This window comes from Muscardinus avellanarius, assembly GCF_963383645.1.
Source record: "Muscardinus avellanarius genome assembly, chromosome: 11".
In the NCBI taxonomy this organism is placed as follows: Eukaryota; Metazoa; Chordata; class Mammalia; order Rodentia; family Gliridae; genus Muscardinus; species Muscardinus avellanarius.
Window position 1 is genome coordinate 50,697,860 of NC_137797.1, and position 24,032 is coordinate 50,721,891.

Below are 24,032 nucleotides of genomic sequence, written 5' to 3' on the forward strand. Positions count from 1 at the left end.
CTAAATGCATACACACTTTCTACATATGCCCCTTAGAATTTCCAAAAAAACTCAAACATAAGTTCACAAGTCAAAATTATGAGGCACACAATTAAATAATCACAATAAGAAAAATATTCATAAGAAGCAACCAATTATATAAATATATCCACAAGAAATTAAGATAATAGTAATTATAAACATAGGCTTTTAACAATAATTTAGCATACAAAATATAAAATACTGGCCAAAGAACAAATTATTAAAAAAGGCATTTACAATCAAACCAAAAAGTACCATCCTCAAATATATAGGCATTAAGATTCTAAAAACAAATATCCAGGTACGTTGGCACACAACTGTAATCCCAGTACTTTGGAGGCCAAGATGGGATAATCACAGGTTCAGGGCTTACCTTTGCAACTTAGGGGGTGCTCAGCAACTTAGTGAGTTTCTATTTCAAAATTAAAAAATAAAATAAATCTGAGAGGTATAACTCAGAGGTATAATGCCCCTGGGTTCAATCCCCAGTACCACATACCCCCAAGAGAAATAAATAAATAAATATTTAAAAATTTAAATTTTTTTTAAAAAATTAACAGGTTTTTTTTGTTGGTTTTTTTTTTTTTTTTTTTTTTTTTTGGTGGTACTGGGGTTCCTGGAAACCCTTCTACCTCCAGGCTACACTCACAGACCTATTTTATTTGGAAACAGGGTCTCTTAAGCCAGCGCGGCTGGCTTCGAACCTGCGCGAACCTCCTGTCTCCACCTTCCAAGCGCGGGGTTTACAAGCGTGCGCCATCACGCCTGGCAGGAAAAGTGCTTTTTGAGTATTGTCGAGGGTCAGTCAGAGCCTGTCGTGACCCTGGAGCCTCATCTGAGGCATATTTCTTCAGATAAGTGAGGTTTTGCCACACTTTTAATGTACTCATTTTTATACGTCCTTGGACATTTAATCATTTCACTCTCATTACTGATTGAAGTGGATTTGCTATTCCAACTTATTTCTTAGAATCTGCATGTAAACTAAGGATGCTAGGGGCGGGGAAACTTATTCCCTTAAATAGGGAATTTAATAATACTATAACTAGCATAGGTGCTCAACAGGAAATCAAACACAAGAGTCAAAGTCATGGTTTCCTTGAAGAGTAGGGACATACAGCTGTGGTAAGCTCCACTTGGAGTCCTGGGCCAGCGGGCCCTCACTGAGGACGGGCAGGGAGGGCGGCTCTAGGTGTCCACTCCCGGCAGCCTAACGAGGCTGGACAAGCCAACTCCAGGGACTTCTCTCTGCAGCCACGGGGGCGGTGAGGGCGGTCATCTGTGTTTGTCTTTTTAAAAAACAGATCTTTCCATGGAACACATCTGATGTTTAAGGTCTTGTTCCTTTTTTCATATTAAGGCCTATCAAATATTTATGGAGCGGTAGTAGGTATATGTCAGGCATTGCTCATGGAGGACCTCATGCCAGGGGAAAAAGGAGGGAAATGGGTAGGGCCAACAGGAGGGGAGGGCTTCAAGGAGTCAATGAAACTCATACTTAAAGCCCCGATTTAGAAAAACAATTGGCTGCTAAATAAGTAGACCTAGTCATTATAAGACACTATTAGGCGTGGTGTCACATGCTTGTAATTCCAGTACTTGGAAGACTGAGACAGGAGAATTGCGGTTCTCAGCCAGCCTCAGCTACTTAGTGAGGCCTTCTGCAACTTAGCGAGGCCTTATCTCAAAATAAAGAATAAAAAATATGGCTGGGAGTGTAGCTCAGAGGTAGAATGCCCCTGGATTCTATTCCCAGTATCACAAAATAAATTAAAAAGTAAAACAAGATAGGCAAGGTGGAACATGCTTATAATCCCAGTACTTGAGAGGCTGAAACAGGAGGATTGTAGGTTCAAGGCCATTCTCAGCAATTTAGGAATAGATATAGTATTTATATTGAAATTTTGTTACCAGGGGTCAAACCCAGGTGATCTACCTCTAAGCCACACCCCAGTACTTTTTTTTAAAAAAAAATTTGAAATGATCTCAATGAGTTGCTGAGGCTGGTCTTGATCCTCCTCTCTCAGACTCCTGAGTACTGAAATTACATATGTGTAGCATATCATGTTCGAAAGTACTTACACCAACTTGTCATTTTTCAAGTCACAGCTCTTTTATCAGTATACTGAGACTTTTCCCTTTGATATCTTCTAAGAGATTAGGCCTTCCCTGCCATTACAGTTGCTATGCTAGCTGGGTGCAGTGGCTCACTCTTTTTTTTTTTTTTTTTTGGTGGTACTGGGGTTCCTGGAAGCCCTTCTACTTCCGGGCTACACTCCCAGACCTATTTTCTATTTTTTTATTTGGAAACAGGGTCTATTAAGCCAGCGTGGCTGGCTTTGAACCTGCAGATCCTCCTGTCTCGCCTCCCAAGTACAGGGATTACAAGCTTGTGCCACCACGCCCGGCATGGCTCACTCTTTCAATCCAAGCTTTTGGGAGGCTGAGACAGGAAGATCACAGTTCAAGGAGAGGCTCAGCTACTACTTAATGAGGCCCTTTGCAACGTGGTGAGACCCTGTTTCAAAATAAAAACTAAAAAATAGGGCTGGGAGTGAAGCTTGGAAGTAGAATGCACCTGGGTTCCATCCCCAGTACCACACAAAAAAAAAAAAAAGAAAGAAAAAAAAGAAAAAAAAGACTTTACCAGAGATTGAATAAAGATTTCAACCAAAAAAATAAAAAACTCAAATGCAATAAGTAATGATAAGCAAAGAAAGTAGAGCATGAAAATATTGAATAAGAGAAGTTGAAGGAAGTTAAAGCATTTTGTGTTGGTCTTGGAAAGGGCAGAAATACAGATTAAGATTAGACATTAAGCTAAATATGCATGTTACAATTTTAAGACTAGCTACTAAAAGAATAGAAGTTGAATGTTATAATTTTCAATCTGGCAGAAAAGAGAAGATAGAATTTTTTAAATAAACTAAAAGAAAATCAGAAAGAAACTGAAAAATTAAGATTTTTTACTAAATTGCAGGATAGAAATAAGTCCAAATAAGAAAAAAATTGGCAATAAAATGCTAGATATTTCCATATTTAAAAAATAAACAAATTCATTTGAGTAATGTCCACAAAATGATATACAGATATTAACATTAATATTCTACCTCTTCTATTAAAAGTCAAATCATAGTTGGGCATGGTGATACACACCTATAATCCAAGCTATTTGGGAGACTAAGGGACAAAGATTGCAAGTTGGAAGTCAATCTGTACAACTTGGTGAGACCTTGTCTCAAAATTAAAAAAATAAGAGGGAAGCGGTTCATCAGTAGAGTGTTCCCGAGTTGAATCCCAGTACCACAAAAAAGTAAAAAGGGTTGGGATAGAGAACACTTGCTTAGCATGTGTGAGGCCCTGAGTTTAATCCCCAGAAACACACACACACACGAATTAATTAAAATAGAGTAATATAAAATAAACATAAGAAAAGCACCGTAATCCTTATAATCATTTATAAATGTATATAAATGTTTTAAAATAATTAAGCCGGGCGTGGTGGCTCACGCTTGTAATCCCCGCACTTGGGAGGCGGAGACAGGAGGATCGCGCGGGTTCGAAGCCAGCCTCACTGGCTTAGGAGACCCTGTTTCCAAATAAAAAAATATAAAATAGGTCTGGGAGTGTAGCCCGGAGGTAAAAGGGCTTCCAGGAACCCCAGTACCACAAAAAAAATAATAAAATAAAATAAAATAAAATAATTAAATCCTATTTTACAAATAAAGTATTACTTAGTTGTCAATGTTGCATATTTATTAAGGATTAGCACTTGGCAAGTCATCTGTGAAAATAAATCCACAGACAGACACAGAATTACCTAGAGGCTTGTAGTAGCTGTAAGTTAAACTATGATTTTTGTACACAGAAGCATTTCAGACCTCAGTCTTGCAATGTATTCTAATATATGTTTACTCATAAAAAATCAGAAATATACTCTTAGTGTTTTATCTTGTTCTGGAATCTGGGTTTTATTGGAACAGAGGCTAAAATTGTTCATCTGAAACCTCAGATAAACAATCTAAGCATTCCTTAAAGGCTATACGGTACGTGACATATTTTAAGAAAATGTAAGCTGAGCACTCGGTAGTACACCAAACCCCCAGAAAATGGCTGCTTTTCTCCAGTTCCAAAACCATGGCTGCCATTCTACCAGGCTAACAGTCTAAGAGGCAAACACCTGTGGGAAAGTGATGCCAAGGTCGTTCACCGAGCACGCACAGAGTTCTCCATTCTGAGTCCACAGAGCAATGGAGTCCAAACACAACAACCGCAACAACTGCACTTAGAGCCAACTTGTTGGTACCATTCTCAGATTTCATAGTCTCCATGGGAGAGCCAAGTCTATCTGTTGAAAGTTAGAATATCTTTTGAAAATCATTCCCAACCAAAGAGTGATTTAATTTTTTCTCTTTAGTACATAATGTAAACATTGGAGAAGTGATTTATTAGTTGTTGGTTTCTCCCATTTTGATCTTATCTTTTTAACTATCTTGTTGATATATCTAAGGATACCAAAAATCAAACAGGTTATTTAAAATATCTTTTATGCATAAACTGCCATTTTTTTCTATAGCCAGTCATAACCCAAAATTTAGCAAGAAATAATTTTGATGTTTTAAAGTTGTCCGTTAATCTTCAGATTAAGATAAAAATTTATTTCTGCCCGGACTCTCCAAAGCTGTAAATACTGTTGAGAAAACTTTGATGTTTTACAGATCAAAATAATACTAAAAAGTCTAGCTCAAAAGGAATACACAGTAGACTTCACACTACCAGGAAAATTCTGTTTACTGAAAATGTGCCAACTTTCAATTGTGTTAAGCGTCATTGTTTGGAATAGACAAAAATCATTTCCTCCAAAAAAATATGAAGGTAGAGTTATCTTTAGAGGTTCCCACGCTTTATATTTATATTAACCTTTCTACTTTCTAATAAATAAATGATTGAATAATTGCCCTCTTTTATGTGGTAATCCCAATATTCTCAATTTACCCACTTTTTATAAAGTGAGATTAAACACAAGTGAAAAATAGAGCTAAAAATTAGTTCCTACATTGTAATAAAAGAGGTTTGATTGCTAGCAATTTTGTGTTCATTTATTTAGATAAATCTCAAGGAGAGAATTCTTTTTAAAATAAAGAAATATTGAAGTTCCAGTTTTTTCACCATGAATTATTCTATTACTAGAGAAGACTCAGTAACCAAAGTTGAAACTAGATAGTCCAAAAATGGCAAGTAATGTGTACGCATTTCCCAGGAGTCAAAGTCCTTATACAACCTCTGGACAGAAGTTACTCGTCCATTTATCTCCCCTTCTGGGTAAGAAGTGAAATAGATATAAATGCCGGCCATATTACATAGACTGTGGAAGACATGTCTAGCCAGTACCTTTTATTGATTATATGAGGTAAGCACAGTCAGACATAAATTCAGCTCATTTTCACTCTAACTCAACAACCAAATTTTGCTATTTCCATATTGTATATGATAAACCTGAACCCCAGAGAAATTAAGTCATCTCATTTAAAGTCTTAAAGTTAGGCTTGTTTTATTTCAAAGTCCATGCACATAATCATTACTCCAACTTGCTAACAGGCCAAATCTGGAAGCAAGATATTAGAAGACAAACAACCCACTCACTGTTGGTCCCAGAGAGTGATAAGATACCAAATATATCATTCATGAAGGGACTGAATTACTTGTGGCTTTGTCTAACATAATATTCCTCTCAAATATTTAACACAGCCATTTTCTTTCGCTGTATTTACACACATCTCTTGTGTGAGTTAACCTATGTGATTTACATGCTATAAAACCCATTTTGTTCATTGACTTAGTTATTTAGCCATTGGGAACCATTTAACCTTGAAATAACATAAAGAATCATTATTTTTATTTCATTATTGTTGTTGTTGTTGTTGATGTTATTTGGTAATGGGGAACCATTACCAAATAACCCAGGGGCATTCTACCTCCGAGTACACCTCTAGCCTTATTTTATTTTAATACAGGGTTTCACTAAGTTGCTGAGGCTGTCCCTGACCCTGAGATCATCCTGTCTCAGCCTCCCAAGTACTGAGATTACAGTCTTGCTTCTGTCCCTGGCTTAAAGGAATCATATTTCAACTGTCTTCTTCTGCCATTTCCTTTCTTCTTTACTTGATAAAATTATAGAAAATAGTCATTTTGTTCGTACTTATTTAGGCCAAGAAGTCATATAATGCCTGTGGGTCTAAAGAGTAAGTCAATACCCAAGAGTCACAGCCTAGGTAAACAACAGGACACGAAGGCATCCAAGAAACCTCACGGCTGCATGAGACGAGCAGCCTGGTGTGATCTGAGCACATTTGACCTAGTAGGAATGGAGAGTCATGGCACTGGACAGTAAGTTGCACTGAGGAGTGGAGGACTGCCATAAATAAAACTTTGGGCTTCACTGTATCGGCAGCAGGGAACCACTAAAGATGTTTTTGAGGTAGAGTGATATAATGCAATTTGTGTATCAGAAATATAATTGGTGGCAGGATACAGGATTTGGATTTAAGAAAAGCAAGGGGAGCCAGGTACATGCCTGCCTATGATCGCAACACTTGGGAGGCTAAGACAGGAGGACCACAGGCTCAAGGCCAGCCTCAGCAACTTAGCAAGACTCTACTTCAAAATAAAAAATAAAAAAGGCTAGGGCTGTAGCTCTGAGGTAGGACACCCCTGAGTTCAATCCCACTGCCAAAATAATAACAATAGTATATAATAATAATAATAATAATAATAATAATAATAATAATAATACAAGAGGAAATAGGTTAGGAAGTTGTGGCAATTTCCAGAAATGAAATAACAAGATACTGAACTAAATCAGTGGCAGAGTATACCAAGGCACGCAGAAGGTAGAATCCACAGGCTTAGTTGCTAATTGAATGTGGGAGGGGTTTGTGAGGACTGTGGCTCCGGGGCCTATGCAGGGTAATGTCATAAACCCGGATGGAAGCCAGGGAAGATTCATGAGAGGAGAAAATGCTTTGTTTTTCAAGTATGGAGTTCGGAGGTGCTGGAGACTTTGGGATGGTTAAATTTATTAAATAATCAGAAATAAAGATCTAGTGCTCTGGAGTAATGTAGAGGTGAGAGATGGAGATCAAGACGGGTGATGTCTGAAGACACAGAAAGTACAAAATTAGCATAAAGTGAATAAAAGAGGATTTGTATTCTGTTGTTTATTCTGCCTTTAACAGTACATTGTGAGCATCCCACCGGTCATTAATAATTCATCAAATATTTTAAATAATGGCTAGAAATTCAGTGTGGATGTGCTAAAACATGTAATAATTTCTTTAATAGTAGAGGCTTAGTTTGTCTCTACTTTTTGGTTTTCATCTTTGATTATTTCACTAAGATATATTTGTAGATATGGAATTACCTGACTGAATAATGTGAGCTGTTGAAAAAATATATTTCCAGCCAGTTGCAGTGGCACACATCTGAAATCCCAAGACGGGCGGCTGAGGCAGAAGGATCACAAGTTTGAGGCCAACCTTAGTAACTTAATGAGATCTTGTTTCAAAATTTAACAGATAAAATAAAATAATAAAAATGGCTAGGATGTAGCTCAGAGTTAGAATGCCCCTGAGTTCAATCCCCAGTATCAAAATTTAAAAAAGAACTGTATTGCTGCAATGTAATGATATATCATAGTGAAATTCAAAAATAAATAAGTAAAAAACAATAAGATGAAAGGTCTAAGCATGTAGCTTAGTGGTAGAGCACCCCTTGGGTTCAATCTCCAGTACCATAAAAAAGGAAGAATGAATAGAAAAGATAGAGAGAAAAAAGAAGATATCCTCAATGCATTTTCCAGGTATATATCCAATTGTACCTTCCTCTTTAGTGTCTCGAATTCTCCAGCTGACCTCAATGGCAATCACTATGTGGTTCCTCTTCATAAACATCCAAAGCTGTGTATGTTTGTCTTCATTCATTCATGCATGCATTCATTTCACAAATATTTATCAAATATCAAGCACTAGTGTAAACATCTTTATTGATAAAACCAACAAAAATCGCTCCCTTCAAGGAATTTATAAAAAGGAGACAATATAATAAACAAGACACAAATATTATATGTGGTTGTATATAGTAATATTGGGATACAGTATATTAAATGCTATATATCAGTATACTTATAAAATATTGCATAGCAGTATCACTGACACATACTCTAGAAAAAAATCATGGGGGAGGGTGAGAAATGGGAGGCAGTGTGTAATATCAAATCAGGTAGTGACAGGGGCATCTCTGGACAAAGCAGGAGAGAGAATCAGGCAACCACAGGTCTGGTACAGGGCAGAAGAACTCAAATTTGTAATCCCAGGACTTGGGAGACAGAGCTAGGAGAATTGCAGGCTCGAGGACAGCTTTAGCAAGTACTGAGACTTTCATCAATCTAGTGAGACCTTGTTTCAAAATAAAAATAAAAAACAGGGCTGGGGGGTGTAGATCAGAGGTCGAATGTCTCTGGGTCGAATCTCCAGTACCAAAAATAAAACTAAATTTAAAGAAAGGACTCACCAGTGAGAACATTGAGCCTCCCTCCTGGTGAGTTTGAGGAAGAACAGGGAGACCCATGTGGCTGAAGACAGTACAAGGGAAAGAATGGTAGGAGATGAGGCCAAAGATGTAACCACTGCCCAGAAATAACCCCCCGAGGCCATGAGGACAGGGCATATCTGGGAACTTGATGTAAAGAACCTGGTGGGAGTCCGGGCTCTCTTTCACATTCACTTTCTGTATGGGGGAGAGAAGATATAGCTTCTTACTTTGCAAAGATATTGGAAAGTATTAAGTGATATTTTGTTTATTGATAAAACTTTGTATAATTAAAAGTCCTAAGCTAATATTAGCTATTACTATTGGCCTGACACAGATATTTTTAAATTTATAGACAGAAATCTGAAAGAATATTATGAGCACAAACGAAAAAACTAATTACCTCATTAGGTCAAATTATAGCTCCTCATTTGGGGGCATAAAATTGGAGTCACCAGAGAAACCGAGATCCCATACACTCTAAAACGCAGCTCAGGAATCCATTCTACGGGGAGTAGAGACCAAAGCCTTCATAAAGGCAGTGGCAGGATTGTCTGTCTTTTCTTCAGATCTAGGAGCCCGGGTGAATGCAGAGGTGGCCTGGCTTTGCATTGTCCAGCAAGGCCAGGCACCCTGATTCCATTTCCTGTGTAACTTGGGATTTGACAGCTTTGCTCCCTAAGCAGTTGGGTGTGGCCAGAAATACCAAGGCTGATAGGACTTATGAGGAGGATGAAGGGGGCTTCTCTCTACCCACTTCAATGTCTTATAATTGAGATAAATTGACAAACAGGTAAACAGGAGATTAACAGGCACACAATTGTGTTACATGTACAAGAAGCAACACAAGAATACAAAGTGGCGATTCCATCAACCCTTGAGATTTGCGAGTTTATATCCCTCTTCACCAGGGATATAAACCAGGGGAGTGGGAAAAGGAGGCAATTTTACAGAGAGAAAGAATTATTTTTAGGGATGATAAATGGGCCGGAAGAACCAGACTAGCCTGGAACAAAGTTCATCTGGGCTCTGGGTGTGGTGTCCACCCCAGTTGGCTTTCCTGAGTTAATCTTCCAGTGTGAGGAGGGGGCTGGTGCTGACTGCATTCCTTCCGGAAGAACTTCCTTTCAAGGGATAAGGGAGCTTCGGAGAGAGCCCCTCCCTGTGCTGCAGATAGACCAGCCTGGGGACTCCTGTAGCCTAGAAGCTGAGGCTCCAGTTCTCCGCACCCAACATGTGGAAGTCCCCTACTGTAGGGTAGCATTTTCTGAGCCTCAATGCACACAAGCAAAATTACTCACCCAACCTTTCAAACATACCTGTAGTCCAAATATAATTCTGTGCCTTAAATTTTAATCTGCTATGTTAAATTCAAATTACCTTAGCCTGCCTAACTTCTAGTTGTAGTTAGAAGCCCTCTTATTTGACACAGTTAATAGTTTAGGGGGAAAAAAAAAGAGTGGCAAACCAAAACACATTCAGTGTTATATTTTATTTCAAAACATCTACATCTTTAAGGCCCTGGGTTCCATCCTCAGCACAGAAAAAAAAAAGAGAAAATAAAAGTTCTTTTTTTTTTTTTAAATCATAAGGTTCAGTCTTGTTTATTGTTCTAAAGCTGATGGTCTAGACCATAAAGGTTGTGTATATCACACCCTTTATACATCATTGAAATTCCTCATTTCAGTTTTTTTCTTTTTTTGTGAGTGAACATAGAAATACAAATATAAATGTATAATTATATTTAGATTTTTAAACTTCACACAAACTTTTATGATTGTGACTTGACATTTTTAATGAGGACTGAGAACCTAAGAGCGTTCTACCTCTGAGCAACAGCCCTAGTTTAACTCTTATTTTGAAACAGTGTCTCACTAAGTTGCTGAGTCTAGCCTGGAACCTGAAATCCTTCTGTCTCCGCTTACCAAGTACTCGGATTAGAGGTGTGTACCACCACACCTGGATGCAGCCAGCTTATAAAACATTTTTTATTTCTTTTCATCTTAGAGATAAAAATGTGTGCTATTTTCCCTCCCCATCATAAGTGTCCTCTAGAACAAGGATCTTACAATCTACCCTCAAAAGCTAGATCAGAGAATTTTGTATTGCCAGCACTATACCAAAAGGCAGGGGAAGGTTAAAATAATATCCTCAGATTTATGGCTTGCTTTGGAGGAGAGGGATTCAAGTATTGGCCACCTACTTTGGAGAGAAATTCTTGGTGCCTGTGACTTGCCTTGTGGGGAAAGAGAAGAGGAGACAGAAGGGCAAGAGAAGGTCAGAGAGAGACTGTGTCTGAGACCCAGCAGTCATTGAGTTCAAAGTAATCATCATGCTAATTGGCCATACTCCATCACACTCTCACCTTTCACTGATATATGTAACATTTAGTTAAGTTAGTGGGCTTCAATAATGAGTACAGCTGCTATAAAGGACTTTCCATATTAAAAAACATACAGCCAAACAAGTAGTAACAGAAATACTAGACTTCAGCCAGGTGTGGTGGTGCACACTCATAAACCCAGTATTTGGGAGGCTGAGACAGGAAGACCACAGGATCCAGGCCAACCTCAGCAAGTTAGCAAAACCCTCAGAACCTAGTGAGATCCTCTTTCAAAAGAAATAAAATAAAATAAAAAGGGAGATGTAGCTCAGAGGTAGAGTGCCCCAGGTTCAACCCCTAGTATAAGGGAGGGAGGGAGGGGCCTAGACTTTGTCAGAGTGGATCAAGAGTATCAACCGGTGTTACAGGGAGAAGGGAGAGCAGCATTGGTTGATGCTGTCCTTAAGTAGTGTTGGCTAAGAGTCAGTGTAGACAGCAAAGGTGGAAAGTCAAAATTATAAAGTGGTAGATTCTCAGAGGACCCTAGTTCCCAACGGAATTTTCCAATTTTTCCCAGGGACCCCTACCAAAACACCCGAACCTCAGTTTCCTCGACTCTATAATGCCTTTAAAAAATGATAATACTCACTACCCATTCTCCTTACCTCAAAGGATCATGGAAGGCATTAAATGGTATAACACTGGCAAAAGTACTTTTAATATTAAGTTACTGTGCCTGTGTTCATAATATTCAGCTGGAATGCTAGGAACTACAATTACAATCTTAGATAATCTGATTCATTCTATTCTTCTCATATATTAATGTAAGCCAAGCAAAACTGAACATTATTTATTCATTTATTTAGAGCCACTTTTTACATGATATGTATCTTTTACTCACAGAGCTATAGTATGAGTTTTAATTCAGAAAGTTAAAATCCTTTATTTTAAATGTATAGAATCTATAGAAAAAGTTTTTTTAAGTTAGATATCTTCTTTTCGGGCAACTAAATTACTAGCTAGACCTTCTCTAAACATGAATACCTCTAAGTTGGTGGGGATGACGGGGGATAGTAAAAAAAAATTCACAGCAATAGAGTTTGCGAGGCTTCTCATCATATTCTATTTTTGCTATAAATCGCTGATAACAAAGAATCAGTCAATGTCCATAATTTTTGCAGCCAGGGTTCTATAATTACATGTTTGCACAAGAGACACAGGATTCTCTGAAAACTTCTTTCTCCAAATTATCAATTTTTAGAATTAACAGATAATTTGGCTGAAAAGATCAGCCTGGTTAGGAAAAGAATAGTGATGATTTCAGGTTATATTCTCCTAGATAGCTTGTTATTTTGAATTACCTACAATTAGTGCAGTTCCACAATATTATCTGTAAGAAAGCATTTTCCTTCCTTGCATTTTCTGCCTCCTTCATATCATTGTTAGCTCCACAATAAAGAAACCTCGAAAAGGCTGTTCAGGAAAATAATTCGAAGGTGAACTTGTGCTCTTAGAAACAACTACATGTACAGCTCTCCCCATCTCAGATTCAATAGCACCCACACTTATCTTCTTTCTCTACTTTCTTCCAAAAGGGGAAAAATGTATTCAGTGTATAAAAATAAGCTATTGTATCTCAGAAAGGAGATGGGATGCTAATTAAGGGTTGTTTGAAGGAACAAGTCACATTGCATTGTCTACTGGGAGCTGCTTGCCAATTGCATTTTTGGGAAAGAGTCAAGGAAAACATTCAGGAGGGCCTCAGCAAGCCTGGGGAAGGAGCAGCAGCGCTTCCATTTATCAAGTGGGTGCAGAAGCCTGCTTGAGTATTATTAAAAGTCAGGGTGCAGGCGGAGAGTTCCCGCCTGGCAGCTTGTCCTCCTGGCTTGGCGAGCTGCCTTCCTAAGGGAGCTGCTGCTCAGGTCCGATCCTGGACAATGGGGCACGTACGCCAGAGGACTGGAGCGACGCGTGTCTCTTTCTTTCATTCCTTTTGCGAGATTATTTGTCACTCTTCTTGGACTCATCCCGGAGACAAGGGTTTTAAGATACACAATAGTTCGGGTCTTACAGCGAAATAATTGGTGCTCCACTGAAAGAAACCAGGCAAATTGGTTAGTATGATTACCTTTAACAAATGGGGACGATTTTAGACATTTGGCATCTCGTAAATGCGGAGGGAAATAAGTTGCTCTATTTTAAAAAGGTTTTTTTTTTTTTCCTTAATGCTAGCATTGAATCAGCCAGAGTGAGCCTTTAGTCTGATTGCCTGGCATTCTTGAGTAGCATGTGAATAAATCTGAAATTATTTACTTCATTTGAAGATGGATCAAAATGTAGAGGGTATTAATTTGTTTTATTGTAATGGATGAAAAACAGTTGTGATTCTGCTAGGTGAAGTGGCTTCCTTCTTGGTTCTAGCATGTGGAGTACTTGGTATTTAGCATTATAAAGACCCAGAGGTGTATTTCTGCAAGGCACATGTCTTTTCATCTAGTTCTGCAAATCTGTGATTTTTTTTTTGCTGCCTTTTGTGATTCTATAAGTATTTAAATATTTTTCAAGTGTGTACATATGCCTTTTACATAATTGTGAAGAAGCAAGTGTCCTGGGTACTAAAGACCCTGATCTAAGGCAACAAGTGAAAAAAAATTGCTATATAAAATCAGTTTATGTTTGGAAGAAAAGGGCAAGTACTTTAAACAATACTGCTAAAATTGGCTTTACCTCCCTGGGTGCTTGAAACAAAACATAAACTTTGATTCTTTACATTTTAATCATTAATATATGCAATTATTGAAAGGGAAAAGTAAGGAATTATATGAGCTTATACATATGTGTATATGTATATATATATATATATATATATATATATATATATACACTGTGTGTGTGCTTGATTTTACTCTGTAGTTTTCTTTGAATAGTGGCATGCAAATATAATAATAATAATAATAATAATAACAATAATAACAATAATAATAATAATAAACAGGGCTGGGGATATGGCTCAGAGGTAGAGCACTTGCCTGGCATGCATGATTTCAATCCCTAGCACCATCAAATTGATGATATAATAATAATATAATAATAAATATTTAGTATATAAAAATTTAATCAATTTGGGTTAACAATCTATCACCTGGTAGTTTTAAAATATAACAACAATAAGAATGCCTTAAGTGTGTACTGTATATCTTTTTAAAAAGATTTTATTAGTGCATTATATTCATATATCATATTGGGGTAAAATACTTGTGTATACATACATGTACACATCACCGATTTAACCCCTACGCAATTCCCACCCCATTCCCTCCCCATCCCTCCTTCCCTTGCTTGGCTTAGTGGTTGACTTCGATATGTTTAAGTACATTGTGTGTTTCAGAGAATTTCCTTCTTCCCCCCTCCCATCCCCTCATTTAGTTTGACTTGTTTGCTGCTCTATAGGATTCCATACTGTATATCTGATTCTGTCCTAAATACTTTCCATATGTTAAGTCATGAAGACACTGAGGCCAGCAAGGCTAGGTATCTTGCTCATGGATTCATAGCATATTTGGATGGTGGAAGCAAAATTTGGATCCAGGTTTTCTGAGTCCAGAGTCTGAACTTTAACCTCTAACATGTCATCTTGCTTGCAGTGTACTTAGTATCACTTATTAAGCCCTTCAAATTAGAAGCATTATAAAAATATGTTAAACTTAATTTTGTTCTATATTTATTTCAATGGACTCTTACAAGGGAAAAAACAATTAGACCTGGAAAATATACCATAAGTGCATTAATGATCTGGTTTCCTTGCATACAAAGGGAACTTCATTCTGTGCCATCTAACACACTGCAGATAATACAATTAGACATACTGGTTTGATGAAGCAGGAAATTGTGCCTTGCCTCAGTCATCATGGGAGAACATTCTTTTTTTATTTCTAGTCATAACATGATAAGCTCTAATATTTGGGTCTAATTTCTTAACTGAGTTAAGTAGTTCTTGATTTCTCTTCAGAGTTTATCTTACTATCATTATTATTAATATTATTGGCATGGGATTCATAGTGATAGTATTTGACAGGCACATGTAAAAGCTAATACTTTAAAAAATAGACCACAAACTTATTAAGACATCATTTATATACCATATAATTCACCTGTTTAAAATGTACAACTTAATGGTTTTAATATATTTATAGAATTGTAAAACTTGATATGTGATTTTTATTAATGACAAAAAAAATTTTCAAATACTTGAGCAAGAGGTACTCAAAGTTTAATGAAACCATTGATATGGGTTGTGGGTTTTTTTTTCCTTCTCCAGAAATGTGTGCTATATTGGCCAGAAAAGAGGGGAATATATGGGAAAGTTGAGGTTCTAGTCATCAGTGTAAATGAATGTGATAACTACACTATTCGAAACCTCGTCTTAAAGGTAAGCTTATACAGATAGATACCTACAAGATAGAGCTACCTACCACATTTCTACTTTGAAATTATTTATCCTAATAAGGATTACAGATTCAAAGCCAACAAATTAAAAGAATGTTGAGATCAAAGAGAGGGAGGCTGTAATCATTTCCTCAAGTATTTCTTTGTCCTCAGCCACTATGAGTATGTGGAATAATTAATGTAAGTAGACACTAAGGAAGTTTATTTGGTAGGCCATTGGGATCTTCTTATTGGCATTAATAAAACATCATTGATGTAGCCTTTTGGAAGCCTTTAACCGAAGCCTTGTGCAGGAAACTTTACCATGATGCTTTTTTTCAAATGTCATTTTGGTCTAGCTATAAGTGAGTCCTGGAAGCCAGGAAAGAGAACATCTGCACTGGTGGGTGGCTGTGGGAGCGGGCGAGCTTCAAGTGTTGATGAGATAGATCTTCAAAAGCTGAAGTGACAAGCATGCACGGGACTTTCCCTGGGCCAGCTTGTGTCACACAAAGACCCTTTTATTCAACTCACTTCTCAGCAGATGCTGAGCAATGTTGCCATGGTATGATCTTGGCTTCTGTAGAGGAATCATCCCACTGGTGTCAATCCTGTCTACAGCTTCTCAACTGGGACAGACTCCTTACAGGAAGGAAGAGAGGTTGCAGCAAGGTGCCAGTGATGGTTTTTTATTTGTTGTTTGACATAGGAAGGTACTTAGCATTTCAGCACATGGCTGAGACACACCTGGGTGCTGGTTTTTGAGATGATGTGCATGAGCCCCACTCACAGGTTTTCCATTGTGGGGGCCTCTTGTCGCTTCTATACTCCTAGAACTTCTCGCTGCTGTCGCATACTGGATATTGAGATGAGTGAATAAGTATTAGCGTCACTGAATATACGAAATATTTTTTTTTGAGGGTCTGAGGATAGAACCCAGGGACATTTGACCTCTGAGCTACGCCCCCTGCCCTATTTTTTTATTCTTTATTTTCAAACAGGGTCTTACTAAGTTACAGAGGGCCTCACTAAGTCGCTGAGGCTGTCCACAGACTGCGATCCTCTGGTCTCAGCTTCCCGAATGCTGGGATTAAATCGTGTGCCACCACACCCAGCTTAAAATTAAATATTTTTACTTTGGCTTTTGTTTCATGGGTGTTGTTATTGTTGTTGTTGTTGTTGTTTGGGGGATATTTTTGGTACTGGGGATGGAATCCAGGGGTATTCTACCTCCAAGCCATACCCCAACCCTTTTTTATTTTCAAAGAAGACCTTGCTAAGTTGTTGAAGCTGGCCTTCAACTTGTGATCCTCCTGTCTCAGCCTCTCAAGTACTGGGATAACAAGAATGCACTACCAGGCCCAGCTTATATTCCTTATTATGTTTACAAAAATATGTCAAGAAGATTTGTAGAGCAAGCTCCCATTCTTTCTTGGCTATACTTTCACCTGACATTTTGAATATCAATGAAATTATAGACATACATTTAGCCCATGGTATGTATATCACCTATATTATAAATACAGACCTCACTTTATAAATGAAAGACTGTCAAACTTTGAGGTCAAAATACTTAAGGGAAAAATTTTCCAAGAACACAAGGAGTGTTCTTCAAAAACCTGCTATATTTTTTTTTTTTTTGCACAGAAAAATAAGTTGCCAGTAAGATGAGAGTGGTAGAAAGCATTGAGTATTGTGTTTTGCATGACAAGTGAATAAGGCATTTGGTGGCTGTTGCTATTTTCAGCAAGGAAGTCACACCCAGCATGTGAAACATTACTGGTACACTTCATGGCCTGATCACAAGACTCCAGACAGTGCCCAGCCCCTTCTGCAGCTCATGCTGGATGTTGAAGAGGACAGACTTGCCTCTGAGGGCCGAGGGCCTGTGGTTGTCCACTGCAGGTAACGCATGAACTGATCTTTCTGCCTGAGCAACTGTTTATTCTTTGCAAAGTCACAGAGCAGTTAGAATTAGGGTTCTGTGTCCTGGATGGGACTTTCCTGGTAAATTAAATAGTTATTGAAGTTGGTTAACTTCCTACTATTTGAGTTTTCATCAAGATGATACTACAGAAAGAATGCATGCTTTTAGGGAATTTTCAGCAGTTACATTGAGTACAAGATAGGAGCTCTAAATAAATAGTTCAGTGAATAGGCAACTTTAATCAGTTACCTGACTTGAAACTGATATTTATTCATTTTGTATCATCAGTCTCACATGCACAAGGAATTACTGATATGATGTTTGAAGTTAGCAATTGCCTTTTTGGCTTGTTCAAGATGGCACCTGAATTCCATGTGGGTTGTGTTTTGATAACCTTTATTTTGAGTCACATTTGATGAGACCAGTCAATTCTCTTTAGGGTTATCTCATGAAGTACAGATAAAAACAAATTTACGAAGTAGAAAGTGGGTAATTGGTAGTAAAAAAACAAAAAACAAACAAACAAACAAAAACATGGCATCATGGAGGCCAGGCAACAGCAGCAGCTGTCCCTGGAGATTCCCTTCCCTGAGGTCTGGCTTAAAGCTCATCTCCCACATCTGGGACCTTCCCCTTGTTTTCCTTCTAGTGTGACCACACTAACAAGTATTTTCAAGTCATTTAGATGGCCCACCATTTATTTTCCATACTTGCTCAAAATGTTCCTTTGTTTAACCTCATGAGTCTCTTAAGAGAACTTTGGGTAATATTTTTAATCAATAAAATATATTATTGTGGATTAAATTTTGTCACCTTTTTAAAATTTGCAGCTAAATTAAATGTTATTATATTTCTATTGATCCAAAGGTGTCTTTATCCAGTTTTTAGCATGTGGCCTTATCCTAAACTTAGCTTGGAGTCCAGAAAAAAAAAAAAAACCTAGTTGGCTATACTTTAGAGCTGGAACTCTCCACACCCAAAAGCATTAAATATTCAGGATATCCAAACTGAACTACCATTTCCCCTATAAAACCAGGTCCCCTCCTGATTACTGTTTCTAAGAAGGAGGCCTTCTTTTTTCCAGTCACTCTGGTCCAATGGTGACAGTTATCTTTGGCCCTTCTTTTAACTTCAGCCTCAGTATCTAATCAGCCACCAGATTGGTCTTCCCTTCAAAGCTTCTCCCGTAATCACTGCTTCCTGTCCAACCACCCCAGTTCAGGCCCTATGACCTCACCCATGTAGTTTACGTAGTAGAGCTAATAGCACACACATAGCCTTTCCCCCCACACCACTACAGCCTACCTGTGCACTACACTGGTACAATATTCCTAAAACTGCATTGATCACACAGAGTCCTTGCTCTAAACTTATAAATGATTTCACTTTGTCTACAGCAGAGGTCCTTAACCTCGAGTCTATGGAGAAACTATAGAGATTAGTGTACTTGAAATTGGGAAAATTTGAGTGTTTAAGCTTATGTGAATTTTTTTTTTCTGGGGAGTAAAATTTGATAGTTTCCATCAAATTAAAAAAAATTTAGACAGCTGAGCATGGTAGTACACACCTCAAATCCCAGTATGTGGGAGGCTGATACAGAAAGATCACAGATTTGAGGCCAGCCTCAGCAACTGAATGAGGTCCTTAGAAATTTAGTGAGATCCTGTTTCAAAATTTAAAAAAATAGGACTGGAAGTTATAACTCAGAGATAGAATGTCCCTGGGTTCAATTCCTAGCAACACACACACACACACACACACACACACACTATTGATGACTTGACAACCTCTCAGCCTTCCATATGCAATTCCAAAGTACATTTCCAGTTTTACTTCCCACTAAAATAAATTTTTTTCAATGAAGCTAGTATATTTCTTGTCCCAAATCATGCATTCTGTTTTGCATTTGTTCTTTCATAATACCATTGCTAAGGCTGAGAAATATTGTCATTTATGATAGTCAAAATGTCTGTGAGAGCCAGGCGTGGTGACACACACTTGTAATCCCAGCAGACAGCCTCAGCTACTTAGTGAGGCCCTCTGCAACTCAGTGATCCCCTATTTCAATAATAAAGAATAAAAAATTAGGCCTGGGGGTCTCTCTCAAAGGTAGAATGCCCCTGGGTTTCATCCCCAGTACTACACACACAAAAAAAGACACACATTCTCTCTGAATTCCTCTACACTCACATCCAATAGGAAGCAAACACCAAATATGAGAAACAAATGCTATTTGAGTGCCAAGAGGGGAATAATTAGTTCCAACCATAGGTACTGAAAATAATCCTCTAAACATTAGAACAATGTTGAGCAGGATCTTAAGAAAGAATCAATGTTTATAATTTTAAAAGGTAGAGGGTATTTCCAAATTAAAAAATACATATCATTAAGCCAGACGTGGTGGTGCAGGCTTGTAATCCCAGCACTTAGGAGGCTGAGACAGGAGGATCGCACAGGTTCGAAGCCAGCCTCAGCTACTTAGTGAGGCTCTCAGCAACTCAGTGAGAGCCTGCTTCCAAATAAAACTTAAAATAGTCTGGGAGTGTAACCCAGGGGTAGAAAGCCAGTACCAGTACCACAGTACCCAGTACCTGTACCAGTATAGCCAGTACCCAGTAACACACACACACATACACACACACACACACACACACACACACAAAATATATATATATATATATATATATATATATATATATATATATATATATACAGAAAAGAAAATTGAAAAATAAAAGACATTTTTTGCCACGACTCTTGGAAATGAGAACGATAGAACATAGAGTAGAAGGAAGACAGAAAAATGACATAAAAAGCTCCAAAGTTAATCGTGGTCAGATTCTGCAAAGTCAAAGTGCCCTGGTCAAGAGGTTCAGCTTTCTGATCTAACTCATGAGAACCATCTACAGTGCTTAAGTAGGGAGCGATATGATGAAGTCCTTATTTTGGAAAGATAAACCTAGCAGTTGTATGTATCATATGTTACTCCAGGAAAAGACTTGAGACTTGGAAGCCACAATGCAATCCCTGCTAACCATGAAATAAGGGGATGTTGAAGATGTGAATAGTCTATAGGATGAAGGGAAGCATGGATCGAAGGCTCAGCTGAGATGGAAAATAGAGAAATTGCTAACAGCTTGGGAGTGGGAGGTGAACGAGGGGGAGATGTTGAAGATAGCTTCAAGATTTCTAGGCTAGAAAACTTGTGGCTGGCTGGTAATGCCATTGAGGGAAAAGATAATGAATTCCAATTTAGATACATTGAATTTAGAGACACTGAGCAAGTGCAAAATAGCAACAGCAAGAGTTGCAGCTAGAAGAAATTTAAGAAGTTTAGATGTAGACTTAAGAGAAATTTATGTAAAGATTTAGTGGTAGGAATTCATGCGTGGGGTAGGGAGCCTGTTAAGTTGGTTTTTCAAGATGCATTTTCTAAGACAGACCAATGCATAAGCCCTCCAAGATAGATACGGTTTCTACTTAGTTATCACCTGTGTAACAGTGACATGGAAATGTGTGCCTCTAGCAACATCCTCTCTCCTACCTGAACTGAGTCTTTCCTTATTCGCTAGGCTTCTGGATCTCAAGTCCCCACCCTGTCCCAAATCGCCCTCTATTCCAGAATTCAGCCTTGACTCACAGGAACCACCACTCTCCCTGTCCTCCAGTCCTAGGTGTTTTTCCAATACTGGAGTTTGAACCCAGGATGCATTCTACCTCCAAGCTATACCCCAGCCCTGTTTTATTTTTTATTTTGAAAGAGGGTCTCACTAAATTGCTGAGAATGGTCTTGAACCATCTCGTCTCAGCCTCTCAAGTCCTGGGATTGCAGGTGTGCATTGCCATGCCTAGCTTCAGACCTTGGCATCTTTGACTTTTTTCTTTGCTCACATCTCAGCTCTAGTCCTCCAGATTCACATTTTGGTGAGTCTAAATTTTTGTCCTGCTTTTTAATACCTACATTTTATCTAAGTCCAGGCCCTAGGTTTTTTTTAGAACAATTGCAATGCCTTTCCACTATTCTCCCCACCCATCATCTTCCTCTACCCTGCTCATCCTATTACTTATAACTAAATATAAGACTATATTTTAAACACTTAGCAAAGGGCCATGTTGGTGATACTCAATACCTAAGAGTTATTCTTGTTATTATTATTAGTCTTCACTGTTATTTGAGATTTTAAAGTATCCCTTTTAAAGAATGCATCTTTACTTGGATGTTTTTCTCCCATACTTTAATTACTTTTTTTCCCTTTTAGTGCAGGGATTGGTAGAACGGGGTGTTTTATTGCCACATCCATTGGCTGTCAACAGTTGAAAGAGGAAGGAGTTGTGGATGCACTGAGCATCGTCTGCCAGCTTCGTATGGACAGGTACGTATTGGAGAGATTGTGTCACAGACTTACCTTTGGAGCAGCGTTATCAGTCACAACCTGATCTCATCAGGCTGACTTCAGAATCATCACCAACTCTCAGTTTTCAAGTTCCCAATATACAAAAAATATGTGTTACATTAAGAAATCACTGAAGAATGTGTAATCTGTTAGCACCAGCCATCCAAAGTCCAAACACCAGAGCTTATGCTTAATCTTCCCTCATCCCTACTACAAGTTATTTATAGTCTTACATCCCTATTCCTCTAGGTATAATCTGCATTTCATTTGACTTAATTTAATCCTTTAGTATTTGATCCTTTAAAATGAGACATACATGATACTTCCAAGAGTTCTTTTTTTAAGTCTATTTTTTTAAATGTGACAAAACACACCTCCCATCCTAACTGGTTTTAAGTATACACTTCAAAAGTAAGTACACTGCCATGCAACCAATCCTCAGAACTTTTTCTTCTTACAAAACCCAGCCCCCATTAAACAACACCTCCCCATTTCTCCCTCAGTCCACTCTTAGCAGAACCATTCTACTTTCTGACTCTCTAGAGTTGACTATTCTAGTATCTTTGATAAGCAGAATCATACTGTACTTGTCTTCTTGTATCTGGCTGGCTTCACTTAGCGTATTATCCCCAGGTTTCATTCTCTCAGGTCGTGGTATGCGCCACGCTGCCCTTCCTTTTTCAGGCTGATGAATACTTGGCTGTATGTACACGCCACACTTTGATTACCCACTCATCTCTCCTTGGCCATTCAGACTACTTCTACCTTTTGGCCATCATGAATGGTGCTGGGAGGAACATGAATACAGAAATATCTGTTTGGGATTCTGCTTTCAATTCCTTGGGCTAATCCAAAAGTGGGATTGTTTGATCATACAGCAATTCTATTTTTAATTTTTTGAAGAACCACCATATTGCTTTCTATAGTGGCTGAGTCATTTTATACTCCTGTGAAAAGTGCTCACGGGTTCCATTTTCTTCACATTCTCTCCAACACTTTTTACTTTCTGATTTAAAAAAAGACACAGTATCAGCTGGCTCTGGTAATGCTTGTGACCCTAGTACTTAAGAAGATTAGTAATATTAGTAAATAGAAATATTGCAGATTCAAGACCAATCTCAGTAACTTAACAAGACTCTCAGCAACTTAGGGAGATGCTGTTTCAAAACAAAAACTTTTAAAAAATGATTGGGAATAGAGCTTAGAGGTATAATGCTCTGAGCTCACTCCTCAATATTACAAAAATAAATAAAATAAGAATAAATACAGTACCTATCTTACTATGTATAAGGCAAAAAAAGTGTTTTTATAGATGATTGTTTGGTCAACCTTTATGTTTTGAAAACAAAATAGACAAGAACCTTCTCTTCTTGCTCCACGTCTAAGCCTATGTGGATCGGGGAACAGTTGAGCTGGTGATGGGGAAGGTGAGCAGGTGAGTCCTGAGAGTGGGCACAGTGGGGAAGGTGAGCAGGTGAGTCCTGAGAGTGGGCACAGTGGGGAAGGTGAGCAGCCTGCCCCTGCCTAGCAGTGCAAATTAGGGAAGAAGAAATGTCCAGAGAAATGGAAACACTGCCTTCTCTTCTTCCATTCGAAAAGTGAATCACTTCCTGCCCAAGACATTGTGCTAAATACTGCAGGGACAGCCTTCAACAAGACGGATGGGGCCCCTTGTTCTCATAGAGCTGATATACTACCATAGGAGGACAAAGAATAAATATGCCAAGAAATAAACAACATGATTTCAGACTGAAGTCAAGAGTGTGAAGTAAAAAGAGGACTGAGGAGCTGAGTCTCATCGACTTCAGCCCTATGACCTAAAGTTTTCTAAAAGTAAAAGGATGTAATTATCTTGTAAGATTTGTTCAACAAATGTTTACTGAGCACCATCTATGCAACTTTCTGGGATTTCAATAAGAGAAACAAAAGGATTCTTCTGAAAGAAGAGATAATATATGAGATAATAATACAAGAAGATAATATATGCAAGGCATTTAGCACATAGCCTGGCAAGTAGTAAGCCTTCAGTATTCGCTGTGTTATCATTCTCATCATTGTGCTAAGTCTTTGCAAGTGGGCCCCCCCCTCTCTTTTTTCTCTCACTTGACTGGCTATGCGAGCCTGTTCACCATGGTGCTTAAGATGCTGGACTCTGGAATCAAATTGCTTGTGTTTGCATCTTGGCTTCCACTGCTTGCTGGTTGGATGCCCTTGGGTGAGTTCCTAGATTTCTTGGTTTCATGGTTTTCTCATCTGGAAAATGGAATTTGTAATAGTATATACCTCCTATTATTGCGTAAGGATCACAAAAAATAATTTATGTGAAGTTTCTGACACATAATAAGCATTTGTTCAA

At 38.2% G+C, this 24,032-nt stretch overlaps 1 protein-coding gene across 1 annotated transcript in view; it reads left to right on the forward strand.

Annotated features, from left to right (window-relative positions):
- Positions 1–24,032, forward strand: part of PTPRR (protein tyrosine phosphatase receptor type R) — a gene marked incomplete at its 3' end in the record, with an annotated part of 263,199 nt that overhangs the window by 220,887 nt on the left and 18,280 nt on the right. Inside the window, exons 11-13 of the mRNA XM_080705235.1 lie at positions 15,249–15,359; positions 17,103–17,260; positions 21,542–21,655. Coding sequence (XP_080561361.1) covers positions 15,249–15,359; positions 17,103–17,260; positions 21,542–21,655 — 383 coding nt within the window. The remainder of the gene's footprint in view (positions 1–15,248; positions 15,360–17,102; positions 17,261–21,541; positions 21,656–24,032) is intronic.